This window comes from Pantherophis guttatus, chromosome 17, assembly GCF_059756535.1.
Source record: "Pantherophis guttatus breed Tessera chromosome 17, ASM5975653v1, whole genome shotgun sequence".
NCBI classification, from domain to species: domain Eukaryota; kingdom Metazoa; phylum Chordata; class Lepidosauria; order Squamata; family Colubridae; genus Pantherophis; species Pantherophis guttatus.
Window position 1 is genome coordinate 15,325,286 of NC_142079.1, and position 17,308 is coordinate 15,342,593.

The following is a 17,308-nucleotide window of genomic DNA, read 5'->3' on the forward strand; positions in this document are numbered from 1 at the left end:
TGAACTTCTCTTGCCAAATGAGCTCTCGTGGATGTACTTTCAGTTTTGCCTGGTGGATTTAAGTTTGTTTGGTGGACTTACTTGTTGGAACAACTCTCTACTGTTTTATGGACTATTGGCCATGGTCTGGTGGACTAATCTTGGCTGCTTGTGGCTGGATTGATTTGGGACAGTTCTGAGGCCAGGTGAAGGGAACTGCTGGAGAACATCAATAAAACTCTCTATAAACCACACTTACGCGTGTGTGTGAGTGAGTGGGGCAGCACAGCATGTGACCCATGTAGAGAGTGAGCTTAGATTGTGCAGTCCTGGTGCCGTCTTGACCTTCTTGAGTTCCCCCAGAGGACGCCCCCAAAGTACTCCAGCGACTTACCTATGCCAATCACGCAGACGTCTGCCCGGAGTACTTTGCCACTCTTCAGCACTACCTCCTTCAGCTTTGGGGAAAGGTAAAATGCAATCAATTTTAAAAAATCAAATCTATTTCTTTGACACAGCCCTGCCTGTCTGTGAAGCCAGAAAGCAAGACATTGCTGGGTGGGAGAGGCTCCCCACCTCTCCTTGAGTGGGGGGATGTGGCCGGGCTGTTTCAAACAGAAATACAGTATCCTGGCCACCTTGCAAGCTCTGGCCAACTGAAAACAGCCACTTAGCTGAAATATTATAGGTTCTCCTGCTTGAGCAGGGGGCTGGACTAGAAGACCTCCAAGGTCCTTTGCAGCTCATTCATTCTGTTGTTCTATTATTGTTCGACCTCCCCAGTGGGGCTATGCCTCTCTTCCTCGCCTGCCCGGATCCAAGGAAGTCACCGGCTGCCTTGCAAACTGCCTCCACAACTGTGGACTTCCTCACTCTGTCCATGGGCAGAATCCTAAACTTTCAAAATGAGTCCAACGGAGGGCTGGAGGACTTCTGGATCTTGGCTGCAAGGGCTGTGGCTGGATGGGGGTGGCAGTCATATCCGGAAGGGGCAAGTGCTAGGAGACAGATGAGGAAGGACCCTGTTCTCTTCTTGACATTCATACGGCCCACAGGTTGGGGATCCCTGCCCTATACCATTTCAGACAGGTGGCTGGCCAATCTCTTCTTAAAAACCTCCAGTGATGAAGCACCTACAACCTCTGGAGGCAACTTCTGTTCCACTGATTCATTGTCCTCACTATTGATAAGTTTCTCCTTAATCTCTCCTTGGTTGGTTTCAGAGGTGGGTTTCAGCAGGTTCTGACCAGTTCTGGAGAACCGGTAGAGGAAATTTTGAGTAGTTTGGAGAACCGGTAGTAAAAATTCTGATTGGCCCTGCCCCCATCTATTCTCTGCCTCTCAAGTCCCAGCTGATTGGGAGGAAATGGGGATTTTGCAGTATCCTTCCCCTGGAGTGGGGTGGGATACTTGGTACCACCAAGCCACACCCACAGAACAGGTAGTAAAAAACTTTGAAACCACCACTGGTTGGTTTCCATCCATTCCATCCATCCAACTCTACCTTGCCCTCCTGTTCCCGCAGTTCCGACACTTCGGTCTGCATGTAGAATTTCACTCGGTTGTTTTCAAACATCTGTCCGAGAGGAGAGGAAGGGAGAGAGAAGGTTGAAAAACGTTCCTCTCAAAATAAGGTTCGACCCTCCCCAAATGCCCCCTCCGGGCAGCTGCCTTGCCTTCATGATGGCTCGCCCAACCTTCTCCCCAAAGGATTTCTTGAAGGGCACTTCTTCCAGCTCCACCACTGAGACCGAGTGAGCCTTCTCCGAAAGGTAGGCAGCCACCTCCATCCCTGCAAAAAGCCAGAGGGAGCAGGAGGGTTAGGAAGCCACTGCAGGAAAGACCCAGGACAAGCTGAGAGCCTGCAGGTTGGTGCAGCGCAAAAGCAGAAGATCCGGCTGCTGAAACAGGTCAAGTTGGGTGAGACGAGGAAAAAACAACAGCTAAAAACAGAGGGAAAAGCCCCCCCCCAAATTCTCCAACTTGGACACAGAGCTTAATTTTCAAGACATATTTAGCCTGTGTCCACACCAGTAGTGGTTTCAATTTAGTTTGCTACCGGTTTGCTCGTGCACAGAAGCATCCAGGCAGGTGGGCAGAGCCTCCCGGGGCGAACCGGTAGCAACCCATCACTGGTCCACACAGAGTACTAAACCATGATTTCCTTAATCACGATTTGTACAATAAACTACAAACAGCAGGCTTGGCTTTGCATGCTAAACCCTAAACCATAGATACCCTGTTTTTCCCTGAAAATAAGACCCAGTCTTTTGGGGGGGGGGCAGGACCAAAAGACCTATTAGGTCTTATTTTGGGGGAATGTCTTACTTTATGCATGCCCGCCTGCTCCCTCCCACCATCTACTTGCCCACAGCCTCAACGACTTACAGGGCTTCCCAGGGTAGAAACACTTTTCACCTGGACGGAGAAATGACGGAGACTCGAAGCTTCGTCTGCTTGCAAATGGGACACTTTTAAATGGAGCAATTAGCTCCATTTGCAAGCAGATGAAGCTTCGTCTCCCTCTGGGCGAAAAGTGCACGGCAGAACCAGGCAGAGGCAGAGGCAGGAGTCAGGACGGGGGGAGGCAGGAGATCCCAACAACACTGCCCACTCTGTCCCACCCTCTCTCGGCTTGCCTGCAGCCATGCCAGGCAGGAACCTGCATGGGGCATTGGGATCGCCTGCCTCCCCCCTCCCCTGCGCCTCTGCCTCTACCTGCCGCCGCTGCGCAAGCCTCCCACAAGCCTCCCGTGAGCCAGGCAGCCACACAGCACATCTGTATCGCCTGTCTCCCCCCCACCTCTGCCTCCACACTCGAACTTATCTGCACTGTGCCAAAGGGCCGGTGAGCTGCGGTTGCTGCCACACGCTGTCAGCCCCAATGTGCTCGGTGCCTCTTGTGCTGTCCATGCCTATCCCCCCGGGCTTATTTGAGGGGAGGCCCACCCCAAAAAATCAGGTTAGGGCTTATTTTCAGGGTGTGTTTTATTTTTGGGGAAACATGGTAGTAAACCGTGCTAAACTCAGATGAAACAAACCACATTATGAATCAGCTCATCTTCCAAGGCCGTCTACGCAGCCTTTGCTCACCCAGGAAAGAGGCTCCCACCACTACGGCGTTTTTGCCAGTGGCCACTTTGACCACCCGGTTGGCATCTTCCACAGCACGGATGGTGAAGACGTTCTCCACTTCCTTGCCTTTGCAGCTGAGCGTTTTGGGTCTGGAAGGAGAGATAGGAGAGGTCAGGCCGAAGGATCCTCCAAAGGTCAAAGAAGGGCAGGTGGCATAACAAAGGGAGGAAGCCTCCTTATTCCTGGCCCACCTTCCAAAACTCCTTAGGCCAAGTTAGATTAGAAAAAGACTAGAATCCTGGCTACCCATTTTGAGTCAAATCCTTTGGTGATCTGAGAAAGAGAACTGCAGCTCCTGCCTTTTATCATTTTCATCCCTTTTATTATTAGGTACGTTTGCCGCCTTGAGTTATTTATAAAAATGTGGGATAAAAAAAATCTAAAATCTATATATAGTATATAAAAGCAAAAACCACTCATGCATTAATTACAAAATCTCCAGAACCATAAAGCCTACAAACTTTAAATTTGTCACTTATGTTCCTCCTGGCTTCTAAGTGCTCACTAAGAAAGGATTTTTCGAAATGACCATTAGAGCATTAGTATTTCCTATATTATTGTTAACACACTCTGATGCTAAGGAGTTGTACTCCCCCTCCCCACCTCAAAAGAAATCTGTTCCAAATGCAAAACACAAGCAGAGGAGAGGAGTTTCACTTTCAGTTTCACTTTCACAGCAACAAGCAGCTTTACTACAGAACAGTTGAGCTAAGCCACGCCCAGCCTCCTTCCTGTCTCCTTGCTCACACAGCAAATACTGTTTGAGTTTCCAAACAGCCCTCAACTTTCTCACACACTGACTGGATGCTAGCCAGATGAATACCGATGGATGCTGCGGGCTGGGACATTCTATTCCCCCTCCCCCTCTGTTCCAACTGCCAGTTGCATTATATTAACACACTCTGATGCTATGGAGTTACACATTCTACATTAAGTTTCAGGCTGCAAGTGTCAATTTATCAAGCCCCAGCACATAGTTTCATAGCGAAGCACGGGCGTCCAGCTAGTTACTAAATGAAACTGTTCAGTCTCCTCCTGTCTTTTGGCCAGCATGCACCACTCTCATCCTACATGATCTAAAATGAATTAGGACGGCAAGCTGTTGTACTGGTTTATTGTTCTCACTGTTAGGAAATTTCTCTTTCGTTCTATGGAATTTCACCAAATTCCATAAAACTAATTTCAATTTCTAAGCCATGAAAGCTTAGGCTGCAACCCACTGATTCATCTTGAAGATACCACAACATTCTCAGTCCATTTGTCAGTCCCAAATAACCAGATCCACCTGTGAAGAGTCCAATTAGCTCCTTTATTGCTCATGCCTATTACAGAGAAATCTTCTCAGATTTTGCATGCCGTCCTGTGCATACTTAAGGATTCCTGATTAATTCTCCACTTGACTCCTCCCCCTGGCTCAGCCAGTCTCTCTCCGACACATTTGGGGTGCAAAAAAACCTTCCCCGTCTAAAAAACAAGACCTCAACACTTGGTGTAAAACCTTTTAGGGCCACTTACGTGTTTCCTGTTGCCAGCAGCAACTTATTGTACTCCATCTTAAACCCATCCTTGAAAATGGCCGTCTTGTTCTTCACATCCACTGCCGCCACCTGAAACAGTATGGACAGGTCATTAACAGTAATTTCTTAGCTGTTCTTTCTTTTTTCCATCAGAGCAACACACACCTACAGAATTGTTGTGGCCTGTCAGCCGCCAGCCCCTCCAGCAGCCGAATCAGAGGAGGAGAGGGAGGTGTGGGAGTCAGGGTCAGCATCAAGGCAACCTGAGAGCTCTGAGGGGGAAGAGGGAATGGAGCTGGCAGAGAGAGAGAGAGAGAGAGAGAGAGAGAGAGAGGCAGAGCCTGGGCTGTCCGTCATCCCTCCGAGGGAGAGTCAACAGCCCCCAGGTCTGGAGGTGGCTGATGAGGAAGAGGAGGAATGGCTGGGTCCAGTGCCTGATGCACAGAAGGCAAGAGGAGAGGAGAGCAGTGGAAATCTATGGGCCGGTCCTTGGGATGGAAGAGCCACCGCTGCTAGTGAAGCCCCACCCTAGCTCTGGGGATAAAAGGCAGGGGATGGAGATGAATAGATGTGGCAGACAACTATTCATCTCCCAGCCGGACAGGCTTGTTAGCCTGCGGTGAGAGAGGAACTTTTTGCCGGGGCTGCTGGCGCTCCTAATAAAGGAATCTTTGAGTTCACTTCAGAGGGTTTGTCGTGTTCTGGGTCAGAACAAGAGTCCACACTGGGGACAGGCTTCAGGGAGCCAACCACACCCATCCAGAACCATTTTTGGAGATGAAACCAGGCCAGGTGATGTGACCTCCCTTCACAGGTCCTGGTTTGGTAGAGCAGCTCTCGAAAGGGTGGGTTAAACCAAACCACCTCTGGATTAATAACAAAATCCTTTTTTCAGTCCACACGGACTCTCCCTTTACACATCCCACAAAGAGAGCCAGGCTTTCTTTGAAGCTCCCCCCACCCCCCACAGAGACAGACCCTCTCACCTGCATTTCAGTCAGGACCTCAATGTCATTCGTGCGGAAGAATTCTTTCGGACGCAGAGCGATCTGGTCAGCGTGGGAATCCATGGACTGAAAGCAGAAGTAAATTTTGTTCTTAGATACTCCTTAAAAGCCTTCCAGAGGTGTGCCAGGAGTTGTAATCCCACATATACCTGGAGGGTTCCACTAAGGAGGTGTAACGGTCTATGACACGGCTGTCAAACTCACAGCCCATGGGCCGGATGCGTCACGTGCTGGCCACACCCAGTTTAGCGAAGGGGGGAAAATTCGCGATACGCCAAGTGACGACACCATGATGACGCAGGTTTGACACTCCTGATCTATGAGAATGACCTTTGGAGACAGGTGGAAGAGCCACAGACTAGGGAACAATCTGCAGAAGGTATCTGCAGACCCCTCACATCCTGGACATAAACTATTTCAACTTTTTCCCTCACGATGCAGCTATAGGGCACTGCACGCCAAAACAGTTAGATGTAACGACGGTTTTTTCTCCCATGCCATCACTCTGCTGAACACTTAATTCCCACTGTCTTGTTTCCCAGGAGTCTAGTGGGACATGCATTCATTCACAGATGAGTCCCAAATAGTTGTAAAGAGTCCTTCGGGATAAGGCTGATAATCACCCCCTTTATCTCCCTTGACACACTGCCAAAGACCTAATTGGCAAAGCCACACGGAGTCCAGAATCAAACAGAGCTTCAGACTTTAAACAGAATTAACAGAGTCCTCGTCCGAGCCTTCCCCAGACTCCAGGACTGGCCCATGTTTTTCCCCAACCTCCTCACTGTCCGACTCTGCTGCCAGCTCCTCAGGCTGCCGGCAGACCACAACAAGAGGCAGCTGAACCTGCAGAGGAAATGAGGGCATGGAAAACATCTCAGAAGGGACCCTCCCAAGTTTCTTGGACTGTAAAGGTGAGGAGGGAGATATGTGCTTTCAGGCTTGTAAGATGGTTGTCAGCCTTGTGAGGTAGTCCAGGCAAGAGGCACAACCAGAAGTACTAGCTCTTAACTTTATTGTCAGGTTACATTAACAGAATCTCTCTACCCCTCACCTTTACAGCCCAAGAAACTAGGGAGGGTCCCTTCTGAGACATTTTCCATGCCCTCATTTCGTCTGCGGGTTCAGCTGCCTCTTATCTGATTGTTGTCTAGTCTGTGGCTCTTCTTCCTGTCTCCCAAGGACATCCCATCATACCATTGAGAAGACTGCTTGAGGACAACCTGAGAGTCTTCTTCAGTCTTCCTGGAACCGAGTGAACCTTGCAGAGAGAAAAACCCAGAGGGATCTGCTGGGGCCTCGCAGGGGTTCAGGATAACCTCTAGCTAAGATTCCGTGCAGTTCAGAGAACCCCCAAATCCCACTCCTGGCTGGCCCCGCCCACCTGCCCCTCCCCTCCCAGGAGTCCCCATGTGGCCCGTTTTGGATGCAGGTAAGTGCAGGGTGTGCACAGAGGCTCAGGGAGGGCAAAAAACGGGCCTACCGGAAGTTCGGGAAGGCTAGAGAGGGCCTCTGGAGCCTGGGGAGGCCATTTTCGCCCTTCCAGAGGCTCAAGGAAAGCCACCGGAGCCTTGGGAGGGCAAAAACACCGCTGCTCTGCCATGGTGCCGGAGGCCTAACTAGGCCACACCCAATATTGCCACGCCCACCCAGCAACCGGGCAGAGAACCCCTTGCTAAAATTTTTGAGGCCCATCCCTGGATAGATCTATGTCAGTTTAGCTGTGGAAGGAGCATCATTTGGGCTGCTTGGCCTAAGCCACAATCAGTGGTGGGTTGTTCCCGGTTCAGTCCAGTTCTTGCGAACCAGTAGTAAAAGTGGCAGGAGGCTCCGCCCACCCGCCTGGACGTCATCATGGACAATCTGCACATGCGCAGAAGCGCAATCATGCCCAGTTGCTCCCATTGCGAACTGGTAGTAAAGCTAAGTAGAACCCACCCCTGGCCAAAACCACTAGAGATGGTGGTAGCTTCTAAATTAATTTGAGTCACTTTTAGGAGAAAGAGCAAAGGTTCAGTATTAACTCTGCCCTTAAATCCATGATTGACAAGTTACACGGACACCCACGAACTGCACGAAAAGGAATTGTGTTTCATTTCATTTGGTCGCTGTGAGAGGACGACCCTTTGAGACCTCTACCCCCACCTCCTTTGGATGGACTTACTACAACCACAAGACTTCCCATCGTCGTGAGAGGGCGATGATGTTCCGATGTATTGACATTTGTAACATACTGGTCTCCCTTTTACATCTATTTCCTCCCTTATTTTAAATTACCTGTCTTAACCATCTCTAACACTCTTAGAAGAAAATGATCCTTCATCTCCTTCAACTCACTCCTATCTTTGATGTATTCAACTGCGGAGCTCCTTGCACTGCGAGATTCCCCCCTCTCGCATGTCTGGCCCTCTCAGTTATCAAGGGCTGCCCTTGAGGACGGGTTTTGGAACCCTGAGAGGTGGTTTGCAAAAAACCGACGGCTTTGGGGTTTTTTAGATAAATCTTTAAGTTCTATTTTAAGGGGTTCTGGGAGGGATTGTGGGAATGGATCTGGGGGGATCCATAAATCCACTGAAAGGGGTAATGGGTCTGATAATCATGGTGGGGAGGATGGGGACAGAAATCTGACAAGGATGCAAGGGGATGAAGCGATGGGCATTAGTATAGTAAGTGGGAGGGGCAGATATGACGGCTGCAGGGGGCCATATTATGTTTCGGGAGTGCGCACTCGATGTTTACGAGCGATTGCTCACTCCGACCCCCAAAGCACTGCTCGTTTCCCAGGTTGTTCAGAGTCTCAGACCCTGGGTCTACGGCTGATGTTATGTAATGCCAGGTCAGTGGTAAATAAAGCCCCCCTCATTCATGATCTTATTTCAGAGGGGGGTGCTGACCTGGCAGGGATTACAGAGACCTGGTTAGGCCAGGAGGGAGGAGTTCCCCTTGTGGAAATGTGCCCGCCAGGTTTCCGTGCATTCCATCAGCCAAGGGCTCAGGGAACGGGTGGGGGAGTGGCAGCAATCATTAGAGAAAGTCTTTGCCCGAGGGAGGCCACTGTTCCTCAGATAGCTGGATGTGAGTCCCTCCTTGTGAAGTGGGGTCGGGGGATTCAGATGGGCCTACTGATTGCGTACCTGGCTCCCTGCCACGTAACAACGGTCCTGCCTGAGCTGCTCGACATTATAGCCGGGGTGGCGGTGGAAACCCCCAGACTTATTGTTATGGGGGATTTTAACCTGCCATCTGCTGGTGAGATGTCGGAGACGGCTCGGGAGTTCATGGCTTCCATGACGGCCATGGGCCTGACCCAGGTAGTTCACTTGGGGAATCACACTCTGGACTTGATTTTTGTCTCTGATCAGTGGCTGAATGATCTAAGAATAGGGGATATAGACATCAAGCCCTTGTCATGGTCTGATCATTCTCTCCTTCACATGGACTTTCAAGTCACTTCCACCCACCGCAGGGAGACGGAACCAACCAAATGGTTCCGTCCCAGGCGCCTGATGGACCCCGAAAGGTTCCTGATGGAGCTTGGGCCATTTCCTGAGACTCTGGCTCATGACTCGACTGAGGACCTGGTGGTCGCCTGGGACAGGGCGGCTACTGGGGCCTTGGACCACGTCGTGCCTTTGCGGCCTCTGACCCGATGCCGATCTCGTCTAGCTCCTTGGTTTTCCGAGGAGCTGAGAGAGATGAAGCATTGGAAAAGACGCCTGGAGAGCGATTGGAGGACAAGCCGATCTGAATCTGACCGAACACAGGTGAGATCTTATATTAAGACCTACCTAGTGGCGATAAGAGTGGCGAAGTCTAGCTACTTCTCCGCTCTTATTGCATCTGCAGAGAACTGCCCAGCTGCGCTGTTTAGGGTGACCCGCTCCCTAATTCAGGTGGGGGTACGGGAAGATCCCTTAAGGGGTCGAGCTGAGGATTTTGTACAATTCCTGCATGATAAAGTCGCTCAGATTCGGGAAGGCCTGGACTCCGATTGGGTAGATCCAGGGGAGGAGACGGGGGCAGGTCTTGAGAGCATTATCTGGGAAGAGTTTGACTCTTATCGTCCAGTCTCCAATCTTCGCTTTGTTGCGAAGGTTGTTGAGAGTGTGGTGGCGCGACAACTACCCCGATACCTGGATGAAGTTGTCTATCTGGATCCGTTCCAGTCGGGCTTCAGGTCACGATACAGCACAGAAACGGCATTGGTCGCATTGGTGGATCCCTTTCTGGATCGGGACGCCTTGCGCACGGTCACTCATGCCCTAGTTACCTCCCGTATGGACTACTGTAATGCTCTCTACATGGGGCTCCCCTTGAAAAGCACCCGGAGGCTCCAACTGGTCCAGAACGTAGCCGCGCGGGTGATTATGGGCGCAGCTCGTTACGCCCATGTAACACCTCTCCTACGCGAGCTGCACTGGCTCCCGGTGGTCTTCCGGGTGCGATTCAAGGTGTTAGTTATCACCTTTAAAGCGCTCCATGGCTTAGGACCTGGGTACCTACGAGACCGTCTTTTGCCACCAATAGCCTCCCACCGACCAGTTCGTTCTCACAGGGAGGGACTACTCAGGGTACCGTCAGCCAAATTATGTCGACTGGCGACTCCCAGGGGGAGGGCCTTCTCTGTGGGGGCTCCAACCCTTTGGAATGAACTGCCCCCGGAGATACGGAATATCCCTGATCTCCGTGCTTTCCGCCGTGCCCTCAAGACCCTGATGTTCCAACAGGCGGGGCTAAACATATGAACATGTGAATGATTTTTTAAATGTTATCTAATTCTGGGTTTTATTTAATTGACCAAACTAAGTAACAATTTTAATTAGCAATTTTATGATGTTTCTGTGTCTATATTTTTCTTGACTGTACACCGCCTTGAGTCCTACGGGAGAAAGGCGGTATAGAAATATAATAAATAAATAAATAAATAAATAAATAAATTTCCAAGACAGCATCGCAACTCTCAGGGAAAGGATGGAAAAGTGAACCATCCCACCCATTGCCCTCGAGGAAGTCTTGGAGAAATTCCTGGGTAGGCACCAACCTTGCTGAGCTTGGGCCTGTCGTAGGGCAAATGTCGATCGATTGTGCACATCACAATCCTGTCCGAGAAGCCCTCTTGGCGGAGAGTCTCTGCACACACCAGCCCAGCAGGACCTGCCAGAGGAAGCGACTGTTGGTGGAAGCAGCTGTCCGTTTGCGGCTGAGAATTCCCCATTATGTCTTCTCCATCTTCCTCCCAGAGTAGCAATAGCAATAGCCCTTAGACTTATATACCGCTTCACAGTGTTTTATAGCAGGGGTCTCCAACCTTGGCAACTTCAAGCCTGGCGGATTTCAACTCCCAGAATTCTGGGAATTGAAGTCCGCCAGGCTTAAAGTTGCCAAGGTTGGAGACCCCTGCTTTACAGCCCTTTCTAAGCGGTTTAGAGTCAGCCTATAAACCCCCAACAATCTGGGTCCTCATTTTACCCACCTCGGAAGGATGGAAGGCTGAGTCAACCTTGAACCTGGTGAGATTCGAACTACCAAATCCACCCGAGGCTCCCAGGAAGTGGGAACAGTGCCGCACCAGCACAGAGGCACCAATTGGGCTGGACAATTATTTGATTTGGAGGTTTGATCCCAAAACAGAAACCCCAGACTGAATGGGCTCTCCAGAATAAATGAGAAAGCCGATCTGAATAACCGAATAGGGGCTTCCACGATGGGATGCCCTTGTGAGTTTTTCCCACAATTCTCTGACAGTCTGGGCAAAACCAGATTCATTTGGGGCGTTTGAAGGGATGGGTGGACATCCTTGCTGCTTGAACCCCGCAGTGGAGTCTCCAGGAGGACACCCATCCAAGCAGGGCTCTGACACCCCCCAAGCTGAGACCTCCACCCTTGGACACTCTCTCTCTCCACCAGCCGGTACCTGCCCCAATGATGAGCACGTTGGTGCTGCTGATGCTGTAGTTGCTCAGCGAGATGCATTTCGCCATCACCTTCGTCCGCTTCTGGGCTTGAAGAGCCTGGGGTGCAAGAAGGGGCCATGTCAACGCAGTCCCCAACTTAAGCATGCAGCATCCCAATCCCTACAACATCCCCAATCCCAATTCTCCTCCAACCAGGACCCAACCAGAGAGGGGGACTTCAACACCCAGAATTCTCATGTTAGTGGGAGAAATATGGAATTTGAAGGCACTCAGGCTGGGAAAGGCTGCTCTACACACAGTTAGTTAGCTAGTTAGCTAGTTAGCTAGCAACAGCACTTATACCACTTCACAGTCCTTTACAGCCCTCTCTAAGTGGTTTACAGAGTCAGCCTATTGCCCCCAGCAATCTGGGTCCTCGTTTTACGGACCTCGGAAGGATAGAAGGCTGAGTCAACCTTGAGCCGGTGAGATTCAAACTGCTGGCAGTGGGCAGAGAGGAAGGAAGGAAGGAAGGAAGGAAGGAAGGAAGGAAGGAAGGAAGGAAGGAAGGAAGGAAGGAAGGAAGGAAGGAAGGAATTGCCCCTCCTGCCAGGTCAATAGGACAGGAAAATAACAAAATGCAGATTAATCACTGCAGCACCCTAAACCAGGGGTCTCCAACCTTGGCAACTTTAAGCCTGGTGGACTTCAATTAAAGTAATAAAAATACTTTAAAAAGGTAAAAAAAAGGTTCCAAGGATCACAGCTATGGTGCATGATCGTTGGAATCTTTTTTTTAACCTTTTAAAAGCATTTTTAACTACCGGTTCTGGAGAACCGGTAGTAAAAAAATGCTTAAAAAGTAAAAAAAAAAAAAGTTCCGAAGATCAGCTGAGCGACGCGCTATCATCAGAACTTTTTTTTTAACTTTTTAACGTTCTCTGGAACCAGTAGTTAAAAATGCTTTAAAAAGAAAAAAAAAAGTTCCAACAATTGCATATCACTCAGCTGATCTTTGGAATTTATTTTTTTTATTACCGGTTCAGGCGAACCGGCCCAAACCGGTAGCATTTCACCCCTGGAAGCTGCCCTGAAGAATAAATGGCCAGGGGTTCGAGTGGGGTGCGGGTGGGATGGTAGATCTTACAACTCACCTGTTTGCTTGCTCGGATGTACACCTTTTCCTTCTCAATTTTCACCTAGAACGGGAAAGAATGCCTTCATGTTTCATGATGCAACTTTCACCCTCGTTAAAATAAGTGTTTGATCATTATATATGCCTAACCCAGCTGCTCCCACCCACCACCCACCAATGAAAAACAAGGCAGCTTGTCTTCAGGAGGAAACGGTATCAAGCAGATGGTAGAGTAGAATGCCCAGCCTGACCGAGCAGAGACTCGGATCACCTCCAAAGTCCTCCCAGACCAAGGATCCAAGGTCATCCCCAACACATGCAGTGGTGGGATTCAAAAATTTTTACTACCGATTCTGTGGTGTGGCTTGGTGGGCGTTGTGTGGCTTGGTGGGTGTGGCTTGATGGATGTGGCATGGGAAGGATACTGCAAAGTCTCCATTCCCACCCCACTATTTATTTATTTATTTATTTATTTATTTATTTATTTATTTATTTTATTCAATTTGTATCCCGCCCTTCTCCTAGTAGACTCAGGGCGGTGCACAGCCAGAACTAAAACACATACCAATACAAAATTTTAAATTTTAAATTTTGGTCCAAAATTTAAAACATTCAAACTAAAACCCATTGACAATTTAAAAGGCTAAAAAGGGGGAGGGGATTCACGCCAGCCCTGCTTGATGGAAAAGAAAAGTTTTTAGGGCACGGCGAAAGACCCGGAGATCCGATATCCTTCGTATCTCCGGGGGCAAATCGTTCCAGAGGGCAGGGGCTCCCACAGAGAAGGCCCTCCCCCTGGGGTCGCCAGCCGACATTGCCTGGCTGACCGCACCCTGAGGAGTCCCTCTCTGTGGGAGCGTACTGGTCGGTGGGAGGCTATCGGCGGCAGAAGGTGATCCCACAAATACCCAGGTCCATGCCAAAGGTGGTAACCAACACCTTGAAACTAATCTGCTTTCCAGGTCTGTTCTCCTATGCAGGGCAACAAAAGAAGACCCAGCCAATCAGTTGGGACTCAATCAACTGGGATTCGGGAACAGTGGTGGGTTCCTCCTGGTTCGGTCTGGTTCAGCCAAGCCAGTAGCGGTGACAATATGACATCACCGAACCGGTTCCGCCCCCCCCCCCCCGCATTATTCTTACTTTTTATTTGGACCCACCCCCAATCTATTGCTGCCTCCTGAGTCCCAGCTGATAGGCTAGAAGGAAAAAAACTATTTAAACTCTTGCCGCGGGGCTTCAAAAGGCCGCCCTACAGCTGATTAGTGTTAAAAGGCAGTGTGGTGGTAGACTGGCGCCTCCAAAAACAAATGAGTAGACCAATGCCTGCAAAAATAAATGGGTAGACCGGTGCCTGCAAAAATAAATGAGTAGACCAATGCCTGCAAAAATAAATGGGTAGACCGGTGCCTGCAAAAATAAATGAGTAGACCGGTGCCTGCAAAAATAAATGGGTAGACCGGTGCCTGCAAAAATAAATGGGTAGACCGGTGCCTGCAAAAATAAATGGGTAGACCGGTGCCTGCAAAAATAAATGAGTAGACCGGTGCCTGCAAAAATAAATGAGTAGACCAGTACAGTTCTGCAAGCAGTTAAAAGCCTGGTAGACCAGTACCTCTGCTAAATCCTAAAGAATTGTCACATGACCATCAAACCACGCCCACAAAATAAGCCACACCCACAGAACAGGTAGTAAAAAAATTTAGAACCCACCCCTGCTCAGGAAGCAATGAATAGATGGGGGCAGGCCCAGCCAGAGGTGGTATTTGCCGGTTCTCCAAACTACTCAAAATTTCCACTACCAGTTCGCCAGAACCGGTCAGAACCGGCTGAATACCACCTCTGAACACATGGGGACTTCAGCTTCCCTTGAAAATCTTTAACAGGATCATCACCAGTCAGAGCTGCTCCAGGGTATCCAGCCTAGGTTTGGCTACATGACCTCTGAGTTCCTTTCCAACCCTAGGATTGTATGAATAAGACCAAAGAAAGGGTCTCAGAGCCAAGAATTGGTTAGGCATTTGTGGGACAGCATCGGCTGCTATTCCAGACAGCGTTCCTTATGAGCCATTATGTCCATGGCCACTGACAAGGAGGGTGTGTGTGTGTGTGAGTGTGTGCGTTTTGTGTAGACTGCCATCGCCTTTCAGCCCCTCTATAATTCCTCTCTATGACCTGGAGGACTGACAGGGCAGAGCTGAGCTATTGAGATACCATTTGGGTACCAAACTGCCTCCTTCTCGCTCATCCTTTCTTCACCTTGGAACCTCAGTTGACCTGGCCAGGTGTGTCAGGTGAACCCCCCCTCAAAGGTCTTTGACAGCCCCCAGTTCAAAGAGTCCCAGTCTGTAAACTTTTCAAGGTTTCTCTATCTTGGACGCTTGAAGATATATGGACTTCATGCTGTCCAGGGAATTCTGGGAATTGAAATCCATGTATCTTCAAGTGGACAAGGTTGAGAAATTCTGGTCTAGGGATTAAAGGGAGTGGCTTGCTGGGATATTTGCCAGGAACCCAGGTCAATAGACGGAAGGAGGCAATTTGTCTGAAGTCATGTGCAGAGGGGAAGGGGAAGGGGGTGGGCGGCTGCCGATTCCCAGATTCTCCACCCAGCACGAACTGGGTGGAGATCACAGGGTCTTTTCCTCAAATGACCGGCTGTTAAACTGCAGACCTCTCACCTGGAATTTGGGGAGACTATCCAGGCCTGGGAAGTCTTCAATGTCGCCAGTACCGATGTTGAAGCAAGCCCCGTGCCAGGGGCAACGGATCCGGCCTTTGGACAAGACCCCTGCAGGGGGACCCCAAGAAAGCAACAGCAAAATTAGTCCTCCTTTTGGTTGGAAGTAGTCAAACCTTGGACTTTTGCTGCTTTGAAACAAAAAGAGGTAGCTGAACTAAGTAAGGTTTGCCATTAAACACTGCAGGAGGAGAGCTGGGTTAATTCTATAGCAGTGTCTCTCAACCTTAACAACTTTAAGAACTGGGCCTGGCTAGTCTAGTGAAGAGAAGGACCAGGGGAGACATGATAGCAGTTGTCCAATATCTGAGGGGCTGCCACAGAGAGGAGGGGGTCAAGCTATTTTCCAAAGCACCTGAAGGCCAGAGAAGGAATAATGGATGGAAACTGACCAAGGAGAGATTCAACCTGGAAATAAGGAGAAATTTTCTGACAGTGAGAACAATCAACTGATGGAACAGAAGCTGTCTTTGGAAGTTGTGGGAGCTTCATCACTGGAGGCTTTCAAGAAGAAATTGGACTGCCATCTGTCAAAAATGGTATAGGATCTCCTGCTTCGGCAGAAGGTTGGACTAGATGATCTACAAGGTCCCTTCCAACTCTGTTAATCTAATCTAATCTAATCTTTGTCAAGATGTCAGGACTTCCCAAAATTCCCCAACCAGCATGCGTGGATTCCTGGTGAACTCTAGGAGCTGAAGTCCATATATCTTAAAATTGCCAAACTGCTGTAAATGAAGTAGAGAACGGAGAGACTGACAAAATTCTTTAGGTGGACTAAGATTTCAGCTCTTTGGATTTAAAAGCGGGATCCACTGGAGCAGGGCAGGGGTCTCCAATCTTGGCAACTTTAAGACTTGTAAGACTTCAGTTCTGGGAGTTGAAGTCTTAAAGTTGCCAAGGTTGGAGACCCCTGCACTGGAGAACCAAAAAATTAGCAAACAGAGCTCTGTTCTGCAAAGGAATCATTCTGGCTTCTACGCAAATTAAGCTATTTGAGAAGCAGAAGGAGAACAGAACAAGTGTGCTTGTGGATGTAGAACATACACTTGAACAATATCTAAGATCTTTCAATCACACCCAGGTCCTTGTCTGAGCACTGTTGACATACACTTAAAAAATCTTGATGGTGGCAGGTGAGCGTCCATCCTCTTTAATGCGGTAAACTCAGAATTACCTTGGCACGATTGCTAACTTTGGCAGAGACGGAGCTGCCAAAGATTCTGGGAGCTTGGAAAAATGACATCAAGGTATTTAAAGGCCAGAACGTGTTCAATGTTATTATTTCAATTTACCATTGATGCTTAAGGCACCGGAAGAGAAAACAGTAACTTCATTTTTGGAGTGGCTGACCGCAAACAGTTCCTCCACTTAAACTTTTTTCAAGAGGCATAACTGGACTTCCTGGTTTTTCCTTGAGGACGTTTCACTTCTCATTCGAGAAGCTTCTTCAGCTCTGACTGGATGGTGGGGAATGGAAGGATTTATACTCCTGGCAGACAGCTGGTCATTTGCGTTCTTTCAGTTAAGGCCACCTGGAGGTTTATCTATCATCAGGGTCACCTGAGTGGTGCAAATGGGTGTGGAGCCAAACCTTGAGCCTGGTGAGATTCGAACTTACAGTAATTGCAGACAGCGGTGTTAATCACAATGCTATCAGTCTGCTGAGAAGCAGACAAGCCAAGACGGGGTCAAACCAAGAGTGACAGAATCTTCTAGCGTCAGTGTCAGCTGCCATTAAGAGTTTACTATTTTCAGAGCCTTGCAGGCTTCTTCTTTGGGCAAACAATTGTCACAACTTCCCTCAGCCTTTTCAAGCCAGCCTTGCACAGACCTCTTCTAGCTCAGGGGTCACCAACCTTTCAGACCTCAGGGACCACTAAATTCATAATTTTAAATCC

General features: G+C 49.3%; 1 protein-coding gene across 1 annotated transcript in view; it reads right to left on the reverse strand.

Moving 5' to 3' along the window:
* AIFM3 (AIF family member 3) overlaps positions 1-17,308 on the reverse strand; it is a 52,833-nt gene that overhangs the window by 12,797 nt on the left and 22,728 nt on the right. The window contains exons 5-14 of the mRNA XM_060683729.2: positions 15,349-15,458; positions 12,687-12,731; positions 11,553-11,649; positions 10,680-10,792; positions 5,618-5,704; positions 4,630-4,721; positions 3,073-3,203; positions 1,656-1,771; positions 1,484-1,555; positions 374-437 (exon numbers count right to left, since the gene is read on the reverse strand). Coding sequence (XP_060539712.2) covers positions 374-437; positions 1,484-1,555; positions 1,656-1,771; positions 3,073-3,203; positions 4,630-4,721; positions 5,618-5,704; positions 10,680-10,792; positions 11,553-11,649; positions 12,687-12,731; positions 15,349-15,458 — 927 coding nt within the window. The remainder of the gene's footprint in view (positions 1-373; positions 438-1,483; positions 1,556-1,655; positions 1,772-3,072; positions 3,204-4,629; positions 4,722-5,617; positions 5,705-10,679; positions 10,793-11,552; positions 11,650-12,686; positions 12,732-15,348; positions 15,459-17,308) is intronic.